General features: G+C 53.4%; 3 protein-coding genes across 3 annotated transcripts; 2 read left to right on the forward strand and 1 right to left on the reverse strand.

The window, feature by feature from the left end:
• Window positions 1-3,995: 3,995 nt before the first annotated feature.
• Window positions 3,996-5,971, forward strand: BZA05DRAFT_438510 (uncharacterized protein; the record flags this gene model as incomplete). Its single annotated transcript, XM_051486500.1, has 6 exons — window positions 3,996-4,170; window positions 4,319-4,496; window positions 4,737-4,902; window positions 4,982-5,327; window positions 5,536-5,776; window positions 5,873-5,971. 6 exons carry the CDS (start codon window positions 3,996-3,998, stop codon window positions 5,916-5,918), a joined length of 1,152 nt encoding a protein of 383 aa, XP_051336416.1. The 3' UTR covers window positions 5,919-5,971.
• A 619-nt stretch (window positions 5,972-6,590) lies between these two features.
• Window positions 6,591-9,416, reverse strand: BZA05DRAFT_407763 (alpha amylase). Its single transcript, XM_051484653.1, has 5 exons — window positions 9,143-9,416; window positions 8,174-9,092; window positions 7,886-8,119; window positions 7,266-7,832; window positions 6,591-7,206 (listed from the first exon to the last, which is right to left on the reverse strand). The coding sequence occupies exons 1-5, from the start codon at window positions 9,380-9,382 to the stop codon at window positions 6,710-6,712; spliced, it is 2,457 nt and encodes an 818-aa protein (XP_051336417.1). The 5' UTR covers window positions 9,383-9,416; the 3' UTR covers window positions 6,591-6,709.
• Window positions 9,417-12,648: 3,232 nt separating this feature from the next.
• BZA05DRAFT_145473 (uncharacterized protein) lies at window positions 12,649-13,520 on the forward strand. Its single transcript, XM_051478946.1, has 2 exons — window positions 12,649-12,870; window positions 12,929-13,520. Exons 1-2 carry the CDS (start codon window positions 12,855-12,857, stop codon window positions 13,411-13,413), a joined length of 501 nt encoding a protein of 166 aa, XP_051336418.1. The 5' UTR covers window positions 12,649-12,854; the 3' UTR covers window positions 13,414-13,520.
• The last annotated feature ends 7,447 nt before the right edge of the window (window positions 13,521-20,967 follow it).

The following is a 20,967-nucleotide window of genomic DNA, read 5'->3' on the forward strand; positions in this document are numbered from 1 at the left end:
ACTGAAGCGGCCAAGGCAGCTTCGGTTTCAGGAGTGTTTGTTGTCTGGGGCGTATGGGGAAAATGAGGTTGTCTTTCGATTGTTTACTCACCAATAAACGTTCGGTTTAGTGGCTCTTAATAGTCCGGTTCTCAGAGATGAGTTGGTAAACGTTCGAAGTGAAACAATTGTAGCCGGCCGTGAAGCACAAAGCCCCAGACCAGGAAGGTCACGATGACGAGGCAACTGGTAGCCATGCTCAGAGAACTGGGCTTTCAAAGTCGAGGATCCTCATGTAGGTATTTGGAGCGGGAGTGGGATAGGACTGGACAGAGTAGCGGAATAGCGGAGGAGTGTTTCGCGCGAAGCCTTGACGTATGTCGGTAACGACTGTCCGCCATTAACTATTGTCTGATAAGATAAGCCCATCTCGTGACAGGCCACGATCATTAGCACCGACCAGCCTTTCGCGCCCACTACATTCACCCCACCCCTGCGCAGATCTGGGAGTGCCTAGTGTAACTGACCTCCCTTGCCTCGCCCGACGATGTCAGACGCCTCGTCCCACGATGTCTGACGGGCCCCATCGATGGCCCGGAACGGCCCGGTCCTGAAGCTTTCCCGAAATCAAGGGGACACAAACAATGAGGGGAAATGGGTGAAAAAGTCAATTTCAAGGACTGGCTTTCGAGGTATGGTTTCTGAAGAGGTGGAATACGCGTACTCTGGAGAACAACGTAAAAATGAGTCAATCGAAACCGAGTTCTAGATTCCCAAGGAGGTCAAAGAAACCTTTTTTTGTTTCACGGCAAAAGTCTATAATGCCATAGGTTTTGGCACAATAGTATAATGCCATAGTTTTTTCGACGTTTCAAACCAACCAGACTAGTCCGTCCGCACACCGCTCCCGGACGAACTACCGAGCTACAGTCCAATCCGGTCTGAGGCCCAGGACGGAGGGACTGGACTATGTAGACACTGAAATCAACAGCAACCATCCAGGCAGTGTAGTTCAGATGGAGAATACCCGTTTAGGATGGCAGAGCAGGCCTGGAAATCGTCCGTTCAGTCCGTCTTGGACTATGCCCCGGACGGGACCGAATTTGTCGGGCCTGGCATATCAACGACTGTAGGGCTCCGGGCAAGCCAGAGGAGGACTGAAGCCCCATTGGGGACCGGAGAATATGCCGCTACTGGTACTAGTCGTGGCATAGTGGCGCAGCAGGCTGCCACTGGGATCGGATGGAAAATTTCCGCAGAACTCACGGATGAAATTTCGGGTTTCAGGTTAGCCGGCACCGCACTGAACGTTCCCGGGTCCGGGCTTTTTGGACCTGGGACTGAACCCGACTCGTCCGGCAAATCCTCGCCCCAGACGGGATCGAGTTGCCGGGCCCCAATTGTCTTCCGTCCGGACGGACTATTCCCAGGCCTGTGGCAGAGTATTTGGGGCGTTAAGTAATCATACTCTTTTGCGATGGCCCTTTCACTAATGCCTCTCCAGGCCGGAAGTGGATCGTGAGAAGGAGAACACACAAGGGGGCATAGAGGATTTAGAGTGGTGGTGTGTGTTTGAGTGGTGGTTGGTTTGAAACGTCAAAAAAAACTATGGCATTATAGACATTTTCCCAAAACTATCGCATTATAGACTACTGTGCCAAAAACTATGACATTATAGACGTTTGCCGTTTGTTTAATCATCGTTGCCTTCGACCTTAACAGATCATGACAGATTATATAAGCTTTTTCAGTAATTGCTTGCGACCAATGTAGATCATAGCACACACTCCGGTTCCCCGCCACTGTCCGACCCGACTTTCATCGAGTAGCCCGATGTGGCTTTCCCTGCCCACCGCCTCCGCCTGTCCCCGTAATGAAGATAGAGCGCACTAAGGATATAACCTCTCCATGCCCCCCTCCGCCTGCTGCTTCTTCCAAAAGGGGTACCATGGAAGAAGGTGTGGGGAGGAACAGCGAGACTGAGCCCGGCTCCTCAACCTCAGCACCCTCCTCCTCCTCACGCCTGAGCTCAGCCTCCCTTTCTTCCTGCTCCCCGAGTTCCCACTCGGAGACCTCACTGTCTGTATCTTCCTCAGCGGCCTCAGGCATTCTAACCAGGGCGGTCAACCGTCCGTCCGTCGTCCCGTCCCGAGCAGGTTTTCCAGAGGACTGACATCCCGTCCGGAGGTACGGAGGATGAAATGCCCGGATACCCGACATACTATGATGAATACCAGTTTACGGAGTAGTACATAGCGCGGTGGCTACCAAAAGAATTTTCAGAGTGGTCAAACAGGCGCGGGGGATAAACAAGTGCTGGAGGTAGGAACGGGGATGGTGTGAAAGTTCAACACCGTGAGAGCCACTGTGAAATACAGGTGCACAGCCACACATCCACACACGGGCACCGCCGTGTGGCGTCACGCCGCTAGCAGTGTCCTAATGTCCCAGTCCATTCCGGGCTTTGCAGGGTATCCGTCATCAATTCGCCAGCCCGGAAGACTACATATAGTCCTTGTTCTCCTCAGCCCGACTAATTGCGTCCCGTCTCGGGCAACCCCAAAGACGGACTGGACGGACAGTTGACCGCTCTAATTCTAACGCCTCATCTCTTGCCCCGCATACCGGGATCTCCGGCCGTTCGCTGCGTGCCCTTTCCTCAACTCTGGCTCTCATTGTGTCCCAGTCTATTACGAGGCCGAAGCAACGAAGTGAGTGAATCCATACTGTATGACGGAGATCCACAGCAGTGATCGCGAAGGAGCTTTACCTGACGGTCCCCACAAATCGAAGGATCCGAATTTCGGGCAGAAATAGGCAGCTCTAGTAGGTAGCCGATAATTCCATGACCGAAAGTCACCATTCGGTCCTTAATGCAACCACTTCGATTACGTTGACCGAAAGACCGATGTCTAGCACCGTGTGACGCAATCGTGGGGAACCGTAACACATACAATGCAGCCGCAGACACTCCTCCACTCCCAACAATCAACAACCACACTCTGGCTCGAGCCAAAACAACCGCACTCTGGCACCAGCTTCAACAACCTATAAGAAATTAAGCATCCGATGCCTTCGGAAATTTTTCGTGCCTACGCCTAACTCTAATGGCTCCCACCTTTAAGCCCGACCTTCCTCCTCAAGAAGGAAGGGATCCTCCCAGTCCACCGTCGACATCGTACCCGCGAGAAGACACAGAGCAGTCGAAACCAGATGATGCACCACGAGGCAACCAACATGTGAGCTGCAGCCACCTCTGACGTCGTGAATTGCCAGTGGGCACACGGTATCCGCATCTGCCTATGCAGCACTGACACTACGGCTACTAGACTATGAACATTTCCTCCGTACTTAATCCACGAGAGACAACACCACGCATCTCCGGCCAGCAACCGCACATCCCCGACCGGACACCGCACATCTTCGATCATCGATCCGATCGGGAACGCAGAAACACTGGCAAACCACATGACCCCCAGAACCAGACTCCCGTTATTCCAACCGCTCCCTCGGGGGAAGCCCAAACGCCCCCGGAGCCTGTCCCATCGAATGTGTTCCATCCGACGAATCATCCATCGATGCCACCACCCGAATTCCAGGCGCGCGCATCATCCCAAGAAGGCCCATGGCAAACCGTCAAGGGATGGCCTCTGATACCGCTACGGCCCGCACGACTGCCGGAAAGATCTCGGCCACCGTCGAAGGCCCGAAGAGTTTCGTACCCACCCGCACGGACAGACGAACAGCCACAGCGACAGCCACAGCCACAGCGACAGCCACAGCCACAGCCACAGCCAAGCGCATTCGTACAGGTACCGCTCCAGCTACCGCCCCAGGTACAGTGGCAGCCCGCCGCACTCGCTCCGCCCCAGCCACGGCCCCCGACAGACGCACGAGGATGGGCACAGCTAAAAGTGGACCAAAGGAAATTTCAGCGCGAGGGCTGCCGGTGGGGCCGCACGGAGGTGGAGGAGCTGATGCGGCAGATCATCGAGGTGTGGAGTCTCCGCGCCACCATGACTCTGAATAACGAAGAGTGGGTGAAAATACGCGACGGGTTGGCGAAGAAGGGTTTTAGCCGGACGGCGGGGGCCTGTCAGCAACGACTCGTGCGGGAGATCGAGCTCGATCGGGAGGGTAGAAGCCTGGTCAGCGGGTCTGAACTTTTGCAGAAAGTCAAAAAGCTGAAGTGTTCGTTGATTGCGTCCGGATCGGGTTGTGCTCTACCTGTTAACATTGATGGCCAGATGTCAGAAGTCAAAACGGGCCCCATTTCCAGCCTCCTGCTGGACCGCGAGCACCGGCGACACCTAATGTATCTCCTGCTGGTCGTACGCAGATGCCGTCCTTGCCCGGTGGGAAGAATCGACGGGTCGCGCGCGAGGTGCCGAGGGGTGGAAGGTCAGCGGCTACTTCGGAGAAGAGACCGCAGCCCGGTACCTCCACGTTTCAACTGAGTCCGTGGGCACCGCCAGCTACTCTGTCCGCGGCTCCTCCGGAGATAAGGCCATTCGGTGGTGCGTATAACCCCCGGGCTGGTCCCTCCTCGTTCGACCGAAAGCCATGGGTACCGCCAGCTCCTACATCAGCGACGAATCCTGACAGTACCATCTTGCTGACCATGCCACCGGATCCTGCTAGGCCGGGAGGGCCGCCGGCCCCCAGTCTCCCCCTTGCTGGCTCAAGATCGTGGGAGACGCCGCCGGGGGGAGGAAATTGGAGCTTCAAACAGGGTTTGGGGGTGGATGGAGGGCCAGCGGCTACTCCGGAGACGAGACAGCAGGCCGGTACCTCTACGTTGCAACTGAATCCGTGGGCGCCGCCAGCTACTCCATCCGTGGCTCCCCCAGAGACAGGATCATCCGTTGCTGGTTCCAAACTGCAGGCCAGTTCCTCCACGTTCGACCAAAATCCACGGTTATCGTCAGTTCCTCCATCGGCGACACATCCCGCCATTGCCACCCCACGGACTCCCAGTTTCATTAGTGTTGGACCTTCACAGTGGGCGCCTCTGCCCGGTATAGGAACGTGGAGCGGCATGCAAAATCCGGTGAAGGGTAAAGCACCAGCGGTGAACAGACCGTTCCATGATGGTTACAAACGCCAGGACCGTCCTTCCACTTCCGACCGAAAGCCATACGAAAAGCCGGCTCCTCCATCCGCCGCGAATCGCTCCGAAGCCATTATCCCACCGACAGTGCCGCCTCCCGCTTTGTTGGCGCCTCTCAACTTACCTTCTCCTCGCCGTGGATCGCAGGGGTCTCCGGCGGATCTCGAAATGTGGAGCGCCGCGCAGCGGCGGTTGCTGGCTGGAGAGACTGCGGCTACGCATGCGACGAGACCATCAGGTGATGGGGACAGACTCCAAGCCGTCCTTCCCCCGTTCGATCGACTACCATGGGAACCGATGCATCTTCCATCTCCGGCACTTGCGTCTCACGCTCTTCCTCCTCTGGCTCGTTCACCTCCGGCTCTTCCATCTCCGGCTCTTCTTTCCCCGACTATATCAGACCCTAGACCACTCAGCGATGGTGGTGCTTACAAACCGAAGCCCAGTCCACCCAAGGACAATTGCCAAGCAGCCGTACCGTCGGCTCTTCCATCTCCGGCAGCTTCGGAGGGGAGACTATCTGGAGAAGGGGGTGAGGTGGGAAGGAATGGAAGGGAAGGAAAACACGAAGGAGAAAGCGGAGGAGGACAAGAAGCAGCACGTGACGGAGGACAAGAAGGAGTACACGAAGGAGGACACGAAGGGGAAAGCGAAGGAGGAAGCGAAGGTGGACAAGCAGAAATGCCGGTGGCAGGAGAAAAATAATACAAAAGTAATACAGGAAGGAGTTAGGGAGCGTTTTTTACACACGAAATAATGACTTAATTACAAGACGAAATGCAGGAAGCAGGACAAGCAGGAGGACGTGTACAATACCTACAGGCGTTAGTTTTTTGTCAGAATATGGGACGTCCGGAGATGACGATGTCTCCAGCGTAAAGGGATTGATGCAGAGGTTGTCTGGTTTATGAAGCTTGTGTATAGTATAGAGACAGCTCGCTGCTCATGATGTTGCTGCTGTATCGAATACTACTATATTGTCATGTTTATCTACCTCTTATATTCAACAGGTTAGATATGAGCCCGGGTTTGACGCTGAACCCATTATAATACATATCTAACGATGATCACTGCTTCAGTCGAGTCGCACTCGCTTCTACACCTTACTCTTAACTCTTCTCACGCGTCGGCAACTCGAGGCGAAGTCTTTCCGCTTAGACTCGGCAAATGGAAGAACGACATGGCCATGGTCCTCAGCGGCGAAGACGCGCTCGAAATTGCACTCTGTAGGAAAGAAGATCTTCCCAATGCGAATGCGCAGGTAATTACATCTATGAAAAGGCTTCTGACGAAGCGCACGCGCGGCGACGATTATCTAGGTACACCCAGGTACAGTCCAGTCCGGTCCGAGGCCCAGGACGGACGGACCGGGCTGCGTATGTCGAACACTGGGTCTAGGCATGATAATAGTTTTTACACAAGCAATAATTTTCTATCTAATCTCGCCATTAGTTCGCAAGCGGCACACTCGTCACTCGTCACTCGTGCAACTGGCCATCGTCACCAACAATTCACTTCTATTGAAATCCGCCCGATTTACGCAAGCTTAGATAAAATAACACACGTGTACCGTTCTCCACCGTTCTGCACCTTCCATCTACCATCTGTATTCCCTGTTCCTCACGAACACCCCGAAATCCCCAGCGCCGCCGCGGTCGTCGACCCCAGCCCGACCCAAGCTCTCATTGCATTGACAATGCTGATGTCCCTATGGACACGGGTATACTTCCCACCAGCCAGACTAGTATACCCACACGCTGCCGCTACATACGCGGGATCCTTCACGACTCCCTTACAAGTAGTGAGCGACTGAGTCCCGGTGTACTGGGTAGCGCAGTCACTCAAGCCGTCAGGAAAGCCGTTCGCACCGTTATCGGCAAAGACCCACGACGACAGGACGAGCTTGATGCGCCAGTCGGCGTCGGTGCGCGAGAACAGCAGCGTCTCGAAGCTGCGGTGCTTCGCGATGTCCTTGTCTTTAACGAGAACCGACCCTTGGTCCCCCATGTCCCGCGAGCTGGAGCCCTCGCCTTGTTGGTCGTGGTCGTCGTTTTGGATCGCGAAGCGAGAGGCGGGGATGATCCAGCTGCCGCAGATGGGGAATTCTTTCGGGTAGTCTACCGCCGTTCGTTAGCTATGGTTTGGCCTAAATTAGGTGGGGGGAGCAGAAACGCACCCGCACTCCAGATCTTGATCTTCTCAATATCCGTGGCGCTCAGACCCGCGGCGGAGAGGCGGGTATTGAAGTTGGTGTACCAACTCCACTCTCCTCCGCTGCACGCGAGCAGATCCTTCTCTCCGCCGATCAGCACCTCGAGCCAGGAGACGAAGTCTGCGGGCAGGCTTCCTCCCATCTTCGCCGCCAGTCTCCCGAAGATCTGCGCCTGCGACGTGGGGCCGATGTGTTTCGCGGCATCGACGCGGAAGCCGGAGAAGCCGATCGAAAGCAGGTCGGCCAGGTACGTGGCAATGCGATCCTGCACGTACGCTTTTTCAGTGTTGAGATCGGTCAGCCCCACTAACCAGCCCTTGGTCACGATCTGCCCGCTGTTCCAGTCACCAATGCTGCGCTCGCAGTGGAAGTCCGTGGGGCCGTATGGAACCGCCGGGAACTCGAGCGCGGGGCGATTATTAGTGAAGGGGTTGATCAGGAAGGTGTTGCCGGTGGTGAAATAAGGTGAGTTGTCGGTAGCGTTGTGTCCAGGGTAATAGACGCAGGCGTCGGTACGATGGTTTTGGATATCTGCAAAACACGTCAGTCATCGTATCGGGAAGCACGAGCTCGGTCAGGCTCACCGTTTCCATTGCCGGACATGTGGTTGATCACCGCATCCGCATACACCCTGACGCCAGCAGCACGGCAGGCATTGATCATGGCTCTGAGTTCGGCGCGGGTGCCGTGACGGCTGGTGAGCCTGTAGCTAACGGGCTGGTAGACCAAGTACCACGGGCGAAACTGGTTGTCGGCCTCGTAGAGGTTGGATCCCCAGACGTGCTCGTTCGGCGACCAGATCTTGATGCCCATGTATCCTAGAGCCCCACGTCAACATGAAATAGAACCATTGGTGTTAGGGGTCCACATACCAGCCTTTCCCAGAAACACGCACTCCTTCGCGATATCGTTGTACGGCCACCCAAACAACTCGGCGATCGCCCCCTTTTGTCCGTTCGAAAAGGTGCTCTGAGCCGCAGTGAGAGCAACATTCTGCCAGATGAAGTTCAGCGGCTCGAGGCCGAGGGTCTTCCCGCTCGAGCTCGAAACGGTGATGGCAAGACTCCCGGTAAGCGAAGAATCGACACGGAAAGAATTCGACGTCTGGGCGGTCCCGCCAAAGCTGTAGCTCAGCTGCTCCCCGGTCTTGGAAGCCGCGTTGACGGTGACCAGGGCGGCGTTGCGTGCGGGGTTGTACTGGATATCGGCATACCCGACGAGATCGCTGTAGTCCTGGAAGGAACTGGAGTACGCGGTATTGCCCTCGGGGGGCGTCTGCCACCGCCTGTTCTCGGCGGCGGCGGGCATGTCGAAGACAGCATCCGAGGTGCAGCTTTCCTTGCCGTTGAAGGTGCCGCAGCCGCTGGGTGCCGCCGCGGGAGCCTCGGAGGGGATGCTGGTGGGGACAATCGGAGGGAGGCTAACAGCGGGGATGCTGGTACCGGTGGGACTCGCCACGGGGGTGGTGGTCGTGCTCACCGATGTTGTGCTAATTGAAGTGGAGCCCACGGCAGTCGAGCTGGCGGAAGTCGAGCCCATAGCGGACGAGGACCCGGAGCTGGGAACGTTGTAGTTGACGTTGTTGCCCGGGTCATAGTAACTGACGCCGTTGACGGTGTACTGGATGTAGTACTGCAACGCACCGGCGGCGGTGCCACTGAAACTCCAGACTTCGTAGCCGGTGCTATCGGGGCCGGAAACCCACTGGGCGGCGAACGATTGGGTGCTGGACCACGACGAGCTGCTCGTCCAGTTGATGGTGACCACCTTGGTGGGCGCGAGGTTCTGGATCTGCGGAAAGTCAGCTGCGCGTAACCGCACATGGTTTGGTCCCGACTCACACTGATCTGTCCCGAAAGAACGTTGTTGGAGTACGAGACACTGGTCAGAGAGACCTGCGTAGCTCTCTTCTGATTCTGATGAACGGAGGCGCCAGATACGAGGAGGAAAAGGAAGGCGAATAAAAAGACGGCGAGAAAGCGAAGGGATCGCATGTTTGCTGTAGGTATCGTCGCTGCCAACTCGATATCCTTCGTGATTTCAGCATCATCGGTACTGGCGAAACTACTCATCTTATGCATTTTCGCGCTCGGACAACCCACCTCGATACTCTCGGAACCTTCAAGCGCTGCGATCCGACGGAGACGGACTGGACGGAGACTGCGGGGTAACTGACGATCGTGGTCTTCGAGCTGGGTGCTTCATTTCGCTTCGGCGGCGACGGGATGGCACGCGTAGGAAGGCCAGGGATCACCGGTGACCACACGCAGACCCTTCACGCACAGGCAGCAGCAAGCGTAGGGATCTATCCAGGGTCATCCATAGGCTACGGGGGTGTGATGCCTGTCATTTCCCACGTGTCCCCGAGTCAGCACCACCGCTGCGAACTCCGAACTCTGCACGGCATATGTAGGCTCCAGCATGTGAGGATGCCAGCTTTTTTCTCCGAATCAACGGCAGGTAGTTAGAGCTTAGAGTAAGTTTCCCCGCACTCCGCATGCTCGCTTGCCGACGTTTCCTGTCGTCTGTAGGCTCGACGCTCGTGGGCGACATGGTTTCGCGGCTAAAAACGTGGCCAACCCCAGTCAACTACCCGTTCTCCCGAACAAAGTGCCTCCGGACGGAACACCGGTGTGCCCATTCATATCGCGCGTCCGTCGAGTCTGTGCTAAAGGTTTCTAGAAGCGCTCGAGAAGTTCTCCGGCGCGGGGAAACACAGGGATCCGGCAGGTGTTATTGCCGCTGTGGTCAAGCCCTGGTAAGTTGTACGGTCGCTTGGATGTGTCGATAGCGCTCCTGCCCCTCTAGTTAGTTGCTACATATAGATAGATGAAGCTCGGGAAAGATCAGGGCAACCTGGATAATTGTCCGCAGCTCATCTCGATGCTTGTGCGTGCTCCAATGCGATCCAACGTGCAACCCCACCCTCGCGATACCCCCCTTTCGCTTGTGCCTGATCGCGGTGGAATGCGGTAGATAGTGAGGTACTTTGCAGAGGCATTTATTGATATTGCGCGCATCCGTTCAGGTACCGTAACCAACTCGATCGGCATCGGCCTACTCTGCGATCTGCTGATGATGCGAGATTGGAACGTCGCACATACGCCCATACGCACGGGCAAACCGAGCTCACACGTCAAAAACGTGGCGAGACGGTTCATTTGCGGCAAGGAAGCTCTGGCTTTAACCAAACGACGCCGTGGGAAACGTGGGTTGATGTCGCAAACAATGCCGACTCTTGGATCGTAGGCCCGCGCATGCCACGTTCCAGACTTCCAGTGAAAGATCATGCGCTCCCTCCGTGTAGAACAAAGAAACATCTTCGGTAGACGAACCCCGTAGATGAGTCGGTGAAGGCTTTGGAAGAAGACTGAGCAGCTCGCCCTTCGTAATCGTGTTGCAATGCCGGTGTACTCACCCCCGGTGATGTTTACTCGTTGTGGCCGTGGCTTGACTATTGTTCATAACCGAGCGTTATGTCGTGTCCGGTCGGCTTAATTCTCCGCCGAGTGTTTCCTTTGTGGACCCCGACGATCAATGAGACCACCGGTATCCCCCCACTCGCCGCTCGTCCACCATCCGCGCACTCCCCTCAAACCTCTCACCTGTCCGATGTAACCCGATGTTTTCTCCTTCTCTTTGGGCGGTTTGCGACTGAGCCTGACCATATTATCGGTGCGGTCATCATGCCGTTGGGCATTAATATTGATCCAAGCAGTGGCCGTAAGAAGTTGAGGAGCAGCAACCCGCAAAGAATCCCAGGAAACGAGCCGAATTGTGTGAAACCAACCAGTAGTAAGCCTGCAGGTAGCGCGAGGGCGGTTAGCTGTGCACGAATAGACGAAGGTAAAGTACACCTTGAGCCCGAGGTGATAGATAGCAAATTTCAAGACAGACCAGGGGCAGAAGGCTCTACGGCTGTCGGAAACAACGCAGCACCGATGGACCGCATTGTGCTGACGAGTAAACGCGAAGCAAGATGGCCGGCCGGTCAGATAAAGAATTGGCAGCGATGATAGAAAGATGTGAGCCACAATTGACTGATTGGCCTCGGAACAACGATCGCAGCCTTCCGAGTGTTCCGGGCGCGTTGGGTTGACACATAACCTGAAACCTTCCGATGATTTGCCAAATAAAGGCAAAGATTTCTCCCGATAGGGAGCTCTGGTATCATCCACGGCCGCTGAAATTACTGGCGCGTTATTCCTGAAGATTTAACCGTTATCAGTATGCGTGGTGATGGATGGAAGTGGACTCAGGAGAACTCCTCTTGTTTCTGGGCCTCTTCAACTGTCATTCACCTCTCGCACGTGACCACAGAGCAATCCATGCCCCGAGAGCGAAGGGATGCCTCAGTCAACTTCCATATTGCTGCGACCTCCTTTTTCCTAGTGTTCTCTTATCCTCGTAGATCCTAATAGCTCCCGCAGTTTCATCAGCAATATGCGCCTCTCCACATATATACATCACGTCTTTGTCGGTCACCGCAGTACCGCTCATCTCAGTACGCGTAGGTCCCAAGGAACTTCGCAACCGGAGTTTCAAGTCGACGAGGAATTTGTAGCTGTAGCCACCTGTGTATATAGAGATATGCTTGATTGAGTTTGGAGAAGACCATGTATCGACTATGTACAAGTCGTTCCCACCAATTACCCTTCATATGTCCCATCTGGGACTTCGTCGCATTCCCTAGCTTGAGTCCGGTAACCTTCCACTAACCCTGCCATTTCCGTGTGTCTTCTCTCCAGGGTGACCGACATCGTGGCCGATGGCAACTATCGGTAGTGTGAGGGCATCCGAATTAGTGATGATGTCGGCAGGCGCCGTTTCTGCCGGGGGATTGCAGTCCCGGGACTAAAGAGGTGATCATGTGGGAACGGGATCGAAGCAGCCATCTGCAGAGTACGAGCATCCAAAGGAGTGATGTCGTTCAGGAGAATGTTGACGTCCAAATGAGTCAGGATTAGACGTGCGAAAGGCTCAGTCTTGCATTGGGCGAGCATATAAATAGAGGGCCTCTGTGGCCTGACGAGAAGCAAGGGAATCAACGGAATTTCGTCTATCTTCGTATCCATCAGCATCTCTATCCTTATCTTGACAAACGAATTAAGGGCGTACAAACGTGTAAGGGTTGCCGACATCGTGGCCGATAGCAATTATCAGCAAGGTAAGGGCATCCAACTGAGCTACGATGAGAGCAAGCGGTATTTTTGTAGGGAGATCATAATGAGGGCCCAGGGGAATTCGGTTAATACGGGTGCCCAGACACGGGTTCAACGGGAGCGTGTAGCCCTGGCCGTTCGGGGCGAGCTTTTCGATCGGACTCATCCGTCCAGTGCGTAGGTGGGATGCCCACATACCCGGCGGGGGACCTAAGGTGCCTGATACGTTGATAGTGTGTTAGCCAAATCTCCGCTCAGACAGAAAATGAAAGTTATCTACAGACGAAAGGCTACATACCATATAAATACTCCGCTTCAACAATGGCAGGGGCACGGCTACTGAAAGACCACGGGAAGGGGGCAGTAATCTTCGGCGGCGGCTGTTGTGCGCATGCTAGGGTGCAAAGGTGGGCGGCGGTGCGGCGGCGGTGAGCCGAGGGGGGGCGGCTGATATTTGTGATGTAGTAGCGCTCAGATATTTATTCTGTTCCATAGGCTATTCGTCCTCCTCTTGCCAGCCCGGAACCAGGTACCCAGTCATTCCTATCATCTGTCTCATCCTCCGCCTGCTTCTCATCCACCGTCTTCTTCTCATCCACCGTTTGCTTCTTATCCACCGCCTGTTTCTCATCCTCCGCCTGCTCCTGATCCAACGCCTTCCTCTCCTTCACGGCCTTCTTCTCATCCACCGGCTTCTTCTCACATATCGCCTGCGGTCCTCATCCATCGCCTTCTTCTCGTACATCGCCTGGGTCCTCATCCACCGCCTTCTTCTCATCCACCGCCTTCCTCTCCTTCACCGCGTTCTTCTCATCCACCGGCTTCTTCTCGTACATCGCCTGAGTCCTCATCCTTCGCCTTCTTCTCATAAACCGCCTTCTTCTCAGCCATCATCGACTAATCCCGTACCGCCTCGGGCAATATCAAAGACGGACTGGGCGCTGTATTAGCCAGTCCGAATCTGGGCAATTGATTCTGCTGTAAGGGGATGATGATGTGGGCAAGCGATTTTGCCGTGGACTTTCCGTCTAGCTCGTCCTGTTGTAGGAGGATAATAATGTTTGCAAGCGATTGTGCTGTGGATTTTTCATCCATCTCATACTGTTGTAGGGGGGTAATAATGTGGGCGAGCGATTTCGCCGTGGATTCCTCATCCAGTTCGTTCATTTTATGACTTGAATTCTCGTTCGAAGGAGAGCGGCATCTGTGAAAAAGGCGCCGTTTCCAGCACGGCCATATGACCAGGTGCCGCCATGCCCTAAGGAATCTTTCTTCCCGGAAAAGGTCCCTAGGCCTACGATACCCGCGAGTGAGCACTGCGGATAAGTGGTCGCTGGTGCGATGTTCCGGGCGTGGCGTGAGGACTGCATGGCTGTTAGATGAGAAATAGAGGAGGGAGAGGGGGTTGACAGACAGATGTCCGTCTTACATTCGATTGCGGCCTATCCGGCCGTCCCCACAAGAGGGTGAGAGGGTGATAGACTGACGCTCGTCTTACGAGGCCGACCAAGGCGTCTCCAGGAGTAGGTGTAATATCCGGTAGTGTTTCGTCCTTCAAATCTCCGTATCACGAGCGAAGCCTTCTTCAGCTTAGCTGTGGTAACTTGGGATTTCATCTTCGTCTTTGATGTCCAATTGGTTGGCCGGTGGCGGTAGCATTCGAATGAGCGTATAGGGTATTTGTAGTAGTAGGCTGATGTGTTTCGTATATGACGTTACTGGAACGGCCCCGAAAAAGGATCAGAACGAAGATGTCGCTGCCTGCAACGACCAACCTCAATCTTCTGACAGTGTTAGATATCTCCTCAATTTGCTCTCCGGGCTGCACCAACTACTCACTAAAAGGTGATGCAATGTTACCAGGACGCTGAGAAGAATTTTGCGTCTCTCTGCCCTCTGCCACGCCGTCTTCAAGCAGATTCCCTGCGTTGGATTTCCTTTTCTTTTCCGACAGTATCTAATTTCATCGACCAAACCATCAAATCAGCAAAAATCGAAGAAGCATGAGTATAAAGGCAGTGAATTACCGTATATGCGGATATACTAGACCGCAGCCCTCCATCGTTGTTCTTACCACCGGAGCTACTTCCGCTTATGTGGTGAGTAGAATGTGAAGGGTAAGATGGAAGATGATAAAAGCGAGAAGAGAGGAGCGGAAAGAATAAAAGGGTGTAAGAAGATTTCAATGGAGAAGAGTATGAACGGGAAGGTAGTTAATCACAACAGGGATAAACTAAATGATCCTAGTTTCGGGGGGTGAGATGGAATGGAGGATAGGTTGTGAGTTTGAAGAATAGGCGGGAAGGGTGTACTCCTCGCGGGTGGGATGAGAAAAGATGGGTTGTGAGTTTGTAGGATGAGACGGAATGGAGGACATGCTAGAGTCTGAGGGGTGAGATGAATTGGGGGACAGGTTGTGGGTTTGAAGAATATTCTGCATTCGGGGATGGCTTGTGAGTTTGAAGGATAAGATGGAAAAGAGAACAGGTTGGAGTCTCAAGGGTGAGATGATTTCGGGGATAGGATTCGGGGGATAAGTTGCGGGTTCGAAGGATGAGATGGAGGTGTGTAAGAGAGAAGAGGATGAACGGGAAGAGAGAGCGGGGACGACCGGTCTATATACCCAGGACCATCTGCACGCCGCTCAACTGGGACTTCCCGTTCAGGATTTGCCCAGCCACTTGCACCAGTCTCTGTTCGAAGGCGTCGAGAAAACCTTCACAACCCTATGCCTTCCCCTCTGGCCCCTTCTTCAGTTACCATCAGCAATTTATAGCTGTGGCCTACTCGCGGTTACTTCATACGTCATTCATTCACCGGCGCTTGTTCTCTTGGTGCTATCGCCCTCCTGCTACTGCTTCTACACTGCTCTCGCACTCATAGTTCCGTTGCTGACTGCCACCTTTGCTTGGAGGCTAGACTCGGCAGTGCAAATAGATCTCCAGCAAATGCCTACGAGCTGGTGGTCTTGGACCGTCAACGCCTAGGTACTTTTGTTTTGAGCTCGAGGGCATAGTCGCCGGCGAGCGAATCGGATAACTTGGATGTGCTTTGCCCCATCCAGTTCGACGGCAGCTTGACGGTCTAACCCGCTACTGATCGTCGGGACAGCTCTAGGTAATCAGTTCGATGCTCAGCCTACGCGGCCCTTCTGGGAATTAAGGGATTGGGGATCACGAAGAGATACTCCGACACCCTATATCACCCCAGCAGAGCGCTTGTCATAGCTTCCGTCTCATTACCGCTGATCCAAGACCCCAGGCCTTCGTGCTTTCTCTTGCAATACTCGTTGGTACGTTGGAAAGAAAATAACACCGTTTTTTTTGTGTTCATTCATTGATTGCACGCGACCTACGTAGATCATGGCAATATCTTCCCGTTCACCCCCGCGTTTCCCGACCACTGGCCAACCCAACTTTCATCAGGAGGCCCGACTTGGCTTTCCCTGCTCCTGCTGTGGCCTATCCCAACGATGTATGAATGCACCAAAGAAAGTAAACTAGGAAAAGACAACTTCCACTCCCTCGCCTCGTCCCTGCCTCACCGCAAGTCACTAGTCCTCGTCGCCTCCTGCCTCTTCATCAGGAGATGCTATGGAGGGAGGTGTGGGGGTGAACAGCGGGAATGATCCCGGTTCATCAACTTCAGCACCCTCTTCCTCCTCTCGCCTCACGTCCGCCTCCCTTTCCTCCCGCTCCCTGAGCTTTCACTCGGATACCTCACTTGCTGCATCTTCCTCCGTGAACCGGAGGTACTGGCCTGTCAGGCCGTTTCCTGTCTCGAGTTTTTAGAATGTCGAGGACAGGCGCTTGGGGGCCATCTCTGGACTTGGGTCAGGTCTCAGGCTGGATTTTCGGCTCAAAAAAACACCGTTTCCCACCTTTCCGTATGTGCCCGGCTAACCCCCTGAGTGACATCGTATGTATGGCTGTACCAAACGTTCGTTGTGCGGTGTGCCCCACACGCTTATACTAACTATGAGAACGTGCAAAGCTCTAGGTCATGTGATAGGACTCAATACTTTCACAAATTTTCTACTAGATTGCATCACTCGCGTATCTTTGGTCGTTGTTCGATGCTGCTGCCCTATGTAGTCTGCCGCCATAATCTAGATGGACTGAATGGGAGTACGATGAAACCAATAAAGCTATTGCATGGCCTATATTTTCCACGCAGTATGAAGAAACAAACAACGAAATCCGTCACCTAGTCTGCTAGGCTCTATCGCTTTTATCTCTATAGTCTCGAGACCTAAATTCCTTCACAGTATCTAACCAAGTATTCATCTCGGCTGCTATTTCTTTCCATTCAGTCTGTAAGGTAAATTGATCTTCATGTTTAAACATCGCTGTAATTTTGGAGGATATGATCTTATCGGAGGAGAGTAGGCCGTACGCCTCGGTGGATACAACGAAGTGAAAAAGACAAACAAAACGTTGCACAAGCAACAGATGATGTTACAACAGCTCCTCGTGGCGCGCCCCGTGTATAATGTAGCAGCAATATAATGAACTGAACCAAAGAGCCGAAAGAAAAGCACCTCTGCCCACCCATGAAACCTAGGCCGGAGGAAATGGAGGGCAGTGGCGGTCGAGCCTGCCTCCGCCCGAGACCTGATCGACTTGAGCTGCTTCTTTCCACCTTTGCTCCATGGACCGCGTTTCTTAGCGGGAAGCGTATCGTCCTTATCCAAGGTCGCCTCCTCAACGCGAAGGAGCTTGCGCATTTCCAACCACCTAGTTCATCAATCCCGCTCCGCCCCGTCAGCGTGATTCCCGACTCCTGAGAATATAGGGGGATCGGTTCCGGCCAGAACTCAGATATCCATCACCGAGTATTTCCAGGACTCTGGACTCTGATGGTTTCGTCCCAAGGTGGATCGACGGTTACGAATCCTCCGACAGAACAGTCTCTCCGAGGCTTGATATAAACACTAGTTCGTCCTCTGCGCTCGCCGAAGGACTGAACTTCGTCTTACGTTTGTAGAAAGCTCGCCGTCGTTCGATCACAGCTAGTCGTCGTTCAATCCAATATCGCTGTTGTTCGATCAAAGCTCGCTGTTGTTTTAAGTAAACAGGAAATGGAGGAAATGTAAAAACACAAGTTCGAGATATATCGTTGGTGCTCGCTCACTTAAGCGTTTTCTTGGCATTTTTCGACCGTTGTCATCACGTTTCGACAATTTAAACGTTTTCTCGGCATTTGTCTACTGTTTTCCGGTGTGGGGGAGCGATGGACGAGCTGCCACGGGAGCGAGTAATGGGAGTTTGGTGGGGGTGGGGATGAAAATGACTTAAGCCATCCAATAGGAATGACTGAGTCAATCCGGTAAATGACTCTAAGAATGACTTAGCCAACTTGTGAAATGACGCTGCCAATACCTTGAGCTTATAGCGGCATTCTTGCGGACTTTGAAATACAGCCCATGTGAGCGGGAAGTGATGATAAAACCAGCGTTGCCATACAACAGCGGGAGACATTCAAAGCTAGCTGCAGATAAGTCAGAAAGAACTGCTGAGCCGGAGCATCGCAATCTCATCTCTTTTACATCCTCGCCATCTCATCTCTTCCGCAGCAAATACTCCTCGCGAACTTCTACACCATACATGCAGCTATGGTCACGAGCCGGCTGTTTTGATTAAGTTGAATGCCCATATAGATACTCACACCTTCCTACTCAGCGATCCTATTTCCTGGTGGTGTGGAGGAGCTATGGGAGGAGGTGTCGGCAAGAGGAGGAAGCGAAGGAGGACGCCTGTCGGTGGGAGAAGACGAATGTGATTAGTAGAGGGCACCAACGTTGGCGGTCATGGCGTGCATGGTGGGGTCGTATGCTCTCTTAGCCATCTGCCTCTTCTTCTTTTTTTTCTTCGTCTTCTCCCACAACTCCGCCTCCCCCTACATCTCCTCCACCCCGCCGCTACTGCTCCCCCCCGTTGCTTCTCCACCACCACAACTCCTCCCCCACCGCAACTCCTCCCCCACCCCAACTCCTCTCCTGCCGCACTTCCCCTCCCGCCGCGACTCTACTCCCACCGCAGCTCCTCCTTTCCATAATAGCTTCTCTCGCTAATAGCTCATGTTTCTTATAGGTAGCTCACCTTGCAGTAATGCTTGTCTAGGCGCCGTAGATACTGGCCGCCGTGGATACTGGCTAGTGGCCTCGTAGGTAGTATTAGTAGAATAGAAATCCATGTGCTTAGTGCTTCAAGACCAATGTAAAAAAAGCTGCATAAGCGAGAAAACCCGAGCCCAGTTTCATCTCTGATATTCACACGTTTCACTCCTACTCCTCAAGTTTCAACAGTTCTAAAGTAGTTCGCAAATGGTTCGAAAATTCCAAGAAAACGATGCTGCAACGTTTTAATGCACTTAAACGCTTTATTTTAAACACATAGGGAATTGCTGGCCATTTTGCTGTCTATAAACAGGATCACTTGTACTACGGCTTCCAATTTTCACGGGAAAAGCCTATGAACTGTATATCCACTCCCGCCGTTAAAAACTTGCAACACGTCTGTAAATCCAACACGGAATGTACAATGTTTTGAGTGGCTTCTATAGGTCAATAATTTTACATGTGTATAATTCTCAACTATCACGATGTGATATTTACTTTTCCTACGGGTTTGAAAAAATAATAATGGCACAACAGTCGCTCCACTATTTAAAAAAAAACCCCTTTTTTTTACAATGGTACATAAATCCTAGAAATCCAAAGTGCGCGGCAAGATCCCACACTCAACCGCTGACTGGTTACCGGTAACCGACTTCCCGTATCGCGGGACCGCTCGTCAGTCTTGGCTGCGGCTGCCCCACTTGGCCGTCGATTATCTACGATCATGTCGCCGATTATCCTTGTTGCCCGTAGGTGTACTTGTACACTCGGCAGAAGAAGGCACCACTGATTGACGAAATCCCTAGGTCGTCGGCAAAGTTCTTTCCCCCCCCGAACGACCGCTACAGCCTGCAAGCTCCAGCACTTCAATTCCACCTACAAACTACCGCGCACCATCTTCGCCGTAAGATTTTTCAGTGAAACAAGCGAAATCGGTATTCCATCAGATCCATCGGTCGAAACGATCTCCGGCGAAATCAAGGATAAGGATCTTACCGTACACGGGTGTGATAGGTACCATTGTCAGCGACTCGGCGCGCTGCAACACCACCGATCCCGAACCACTCCAATCATTGCAATCTTGTGTGTGGATAGATCGAAAGGGCCGCAACGCAAATCCCTGGCCGAGAAACCGCAATTGTCATTTGGAGCGTGCCGTGCCGCCATGTCCAGAGTTGGTGGAATGGTACCCGAAGGACTTAGCAAGCTAAAGCGAGCTCGAGCAGTATCAAAATGGGAACGGTATCTAGATCAAGGACGTGTTGGATAACCGACTGGTATTACTAAGGAACTGACGTACAGCATCAGCAGAGTGACTTCCTATCACAACTATTCGCGGCGTGCTTGTTCGAGCTTGCCGGTCTCGAGAACACAGAACTGCACAAGTCGCGTTTCTTTTGGCCTCTGTCCTTCACATAGGCTGACATGCTATCCTATTGGCTTCCTCGGGGATGCGTGGCAGTAGAGCTTGGGCGATTTCCTCTTCACTAACCGTCGATCAATCGAATGTATCCCTACGTCCTCCCGTGGCACTACCGCTCTCTACGGCCCGTCCAAGCAAAGCGGAACACCTTATTCTCCGACCGGTGCAGAGTGTTGGAGGCCATCTGGCGGCAGAGGCATGGGTTTGTCCTGGTTTGTTAACGCTGTAACGACGGATCAATTTGCGTTACCGACGCGCAACTGCAATCCCTGAGCTTTTCGATTACCATTCCATGCACACTAATATTCTTCAGAGGAACAGGTGGCAAGAGCATGTTGGAGACATGATTTTTTACTGTCACAGGGCAAGGTGAATGAAACATAGGCCACTGAACCCCTTTTTGAGGCGGCGGGGATGTCATTTTGGATGTTAGCGAAATAGTTTCGAGTGATACGCCGTGTCGCAATCTTTTGTCGATGTTTTATCGTTTCAAGAATTTGCAGCGGTCATAGCTCGTATGGTATATTTGGTAATGGGTGTAAATGTCCGAGATTGTAGCCAATGCTGGATCCCGATGATCCCCCAAGCTTCACCCTCCCAGTGGGAGTGCCAGTAGAGTCACCAGGAATCTCTCCCTATGCTGCACGGGCGGCGATCGCAGTTGGATTGGGTGCAGTCCAGACGCATCTAGCTCCGCTGGAGACGAGGAGAGAGCCAGATATGGTGCGCCGACGGGATCGAGTGATTGACCGGGAGTATGTAAATTTTTGCTGGTTCTTTACCTTTTTTGATGGTCTCTTCGGGGTAGAAGGGGACTCCTGTTGCTGGAGATTACTGTCCATAAAAAGTGAGCGTACACGATGTTGTTTGTGTCAGATGTAGACGTCCGATCGCTCGTGGAGTTCTGGCGCCGGAGCTTGTCCGAGTCATATCTGGTGCCGGACGACTGGCGACCGGATCTGA

The sequence above is a fragment of the Tricharina praecox genome, assembly GCF_024521635.1.
Source record: "Tricharina praecox strain CBS 144465 chromosome Unknown BZA05scaffold_26, whole genome shotgun sequence".
Taxonomy (NCBI): domain Eukaryota; kingdom Fungi; phylum Ascomycota; class Pezizomycetes; order Pezizales; family Pyronemataceae; genus Tricharina; species Tricharina praecox.

Excerpts from the sequence above, each read along its gene's own strand:
- BZA05DRAFT_407763 (XM_051484653.1), bottom strand. The coding sequence starts at position 9,382 with ATGCATAAGATGAGTAGTTTCGCCAGTACCGATGATGCTGAAATCACG. Across the intron at positions 9,093-9,142 it reads TTCTTTCGGGACAGATCAGT|ATCCAGAACCTCGCGCCCAC; the intron begins GTGAGTCGGGAC and ends GACTTTCCGCAG. Across the intron at positions 8,120-8,173 it reads CGTGTTTCTGGGAAAGGCTG|GATACATGGGCATCAAGATC; the intron begins GTATGTGGACCC and ends GTGGGGCTCTAG.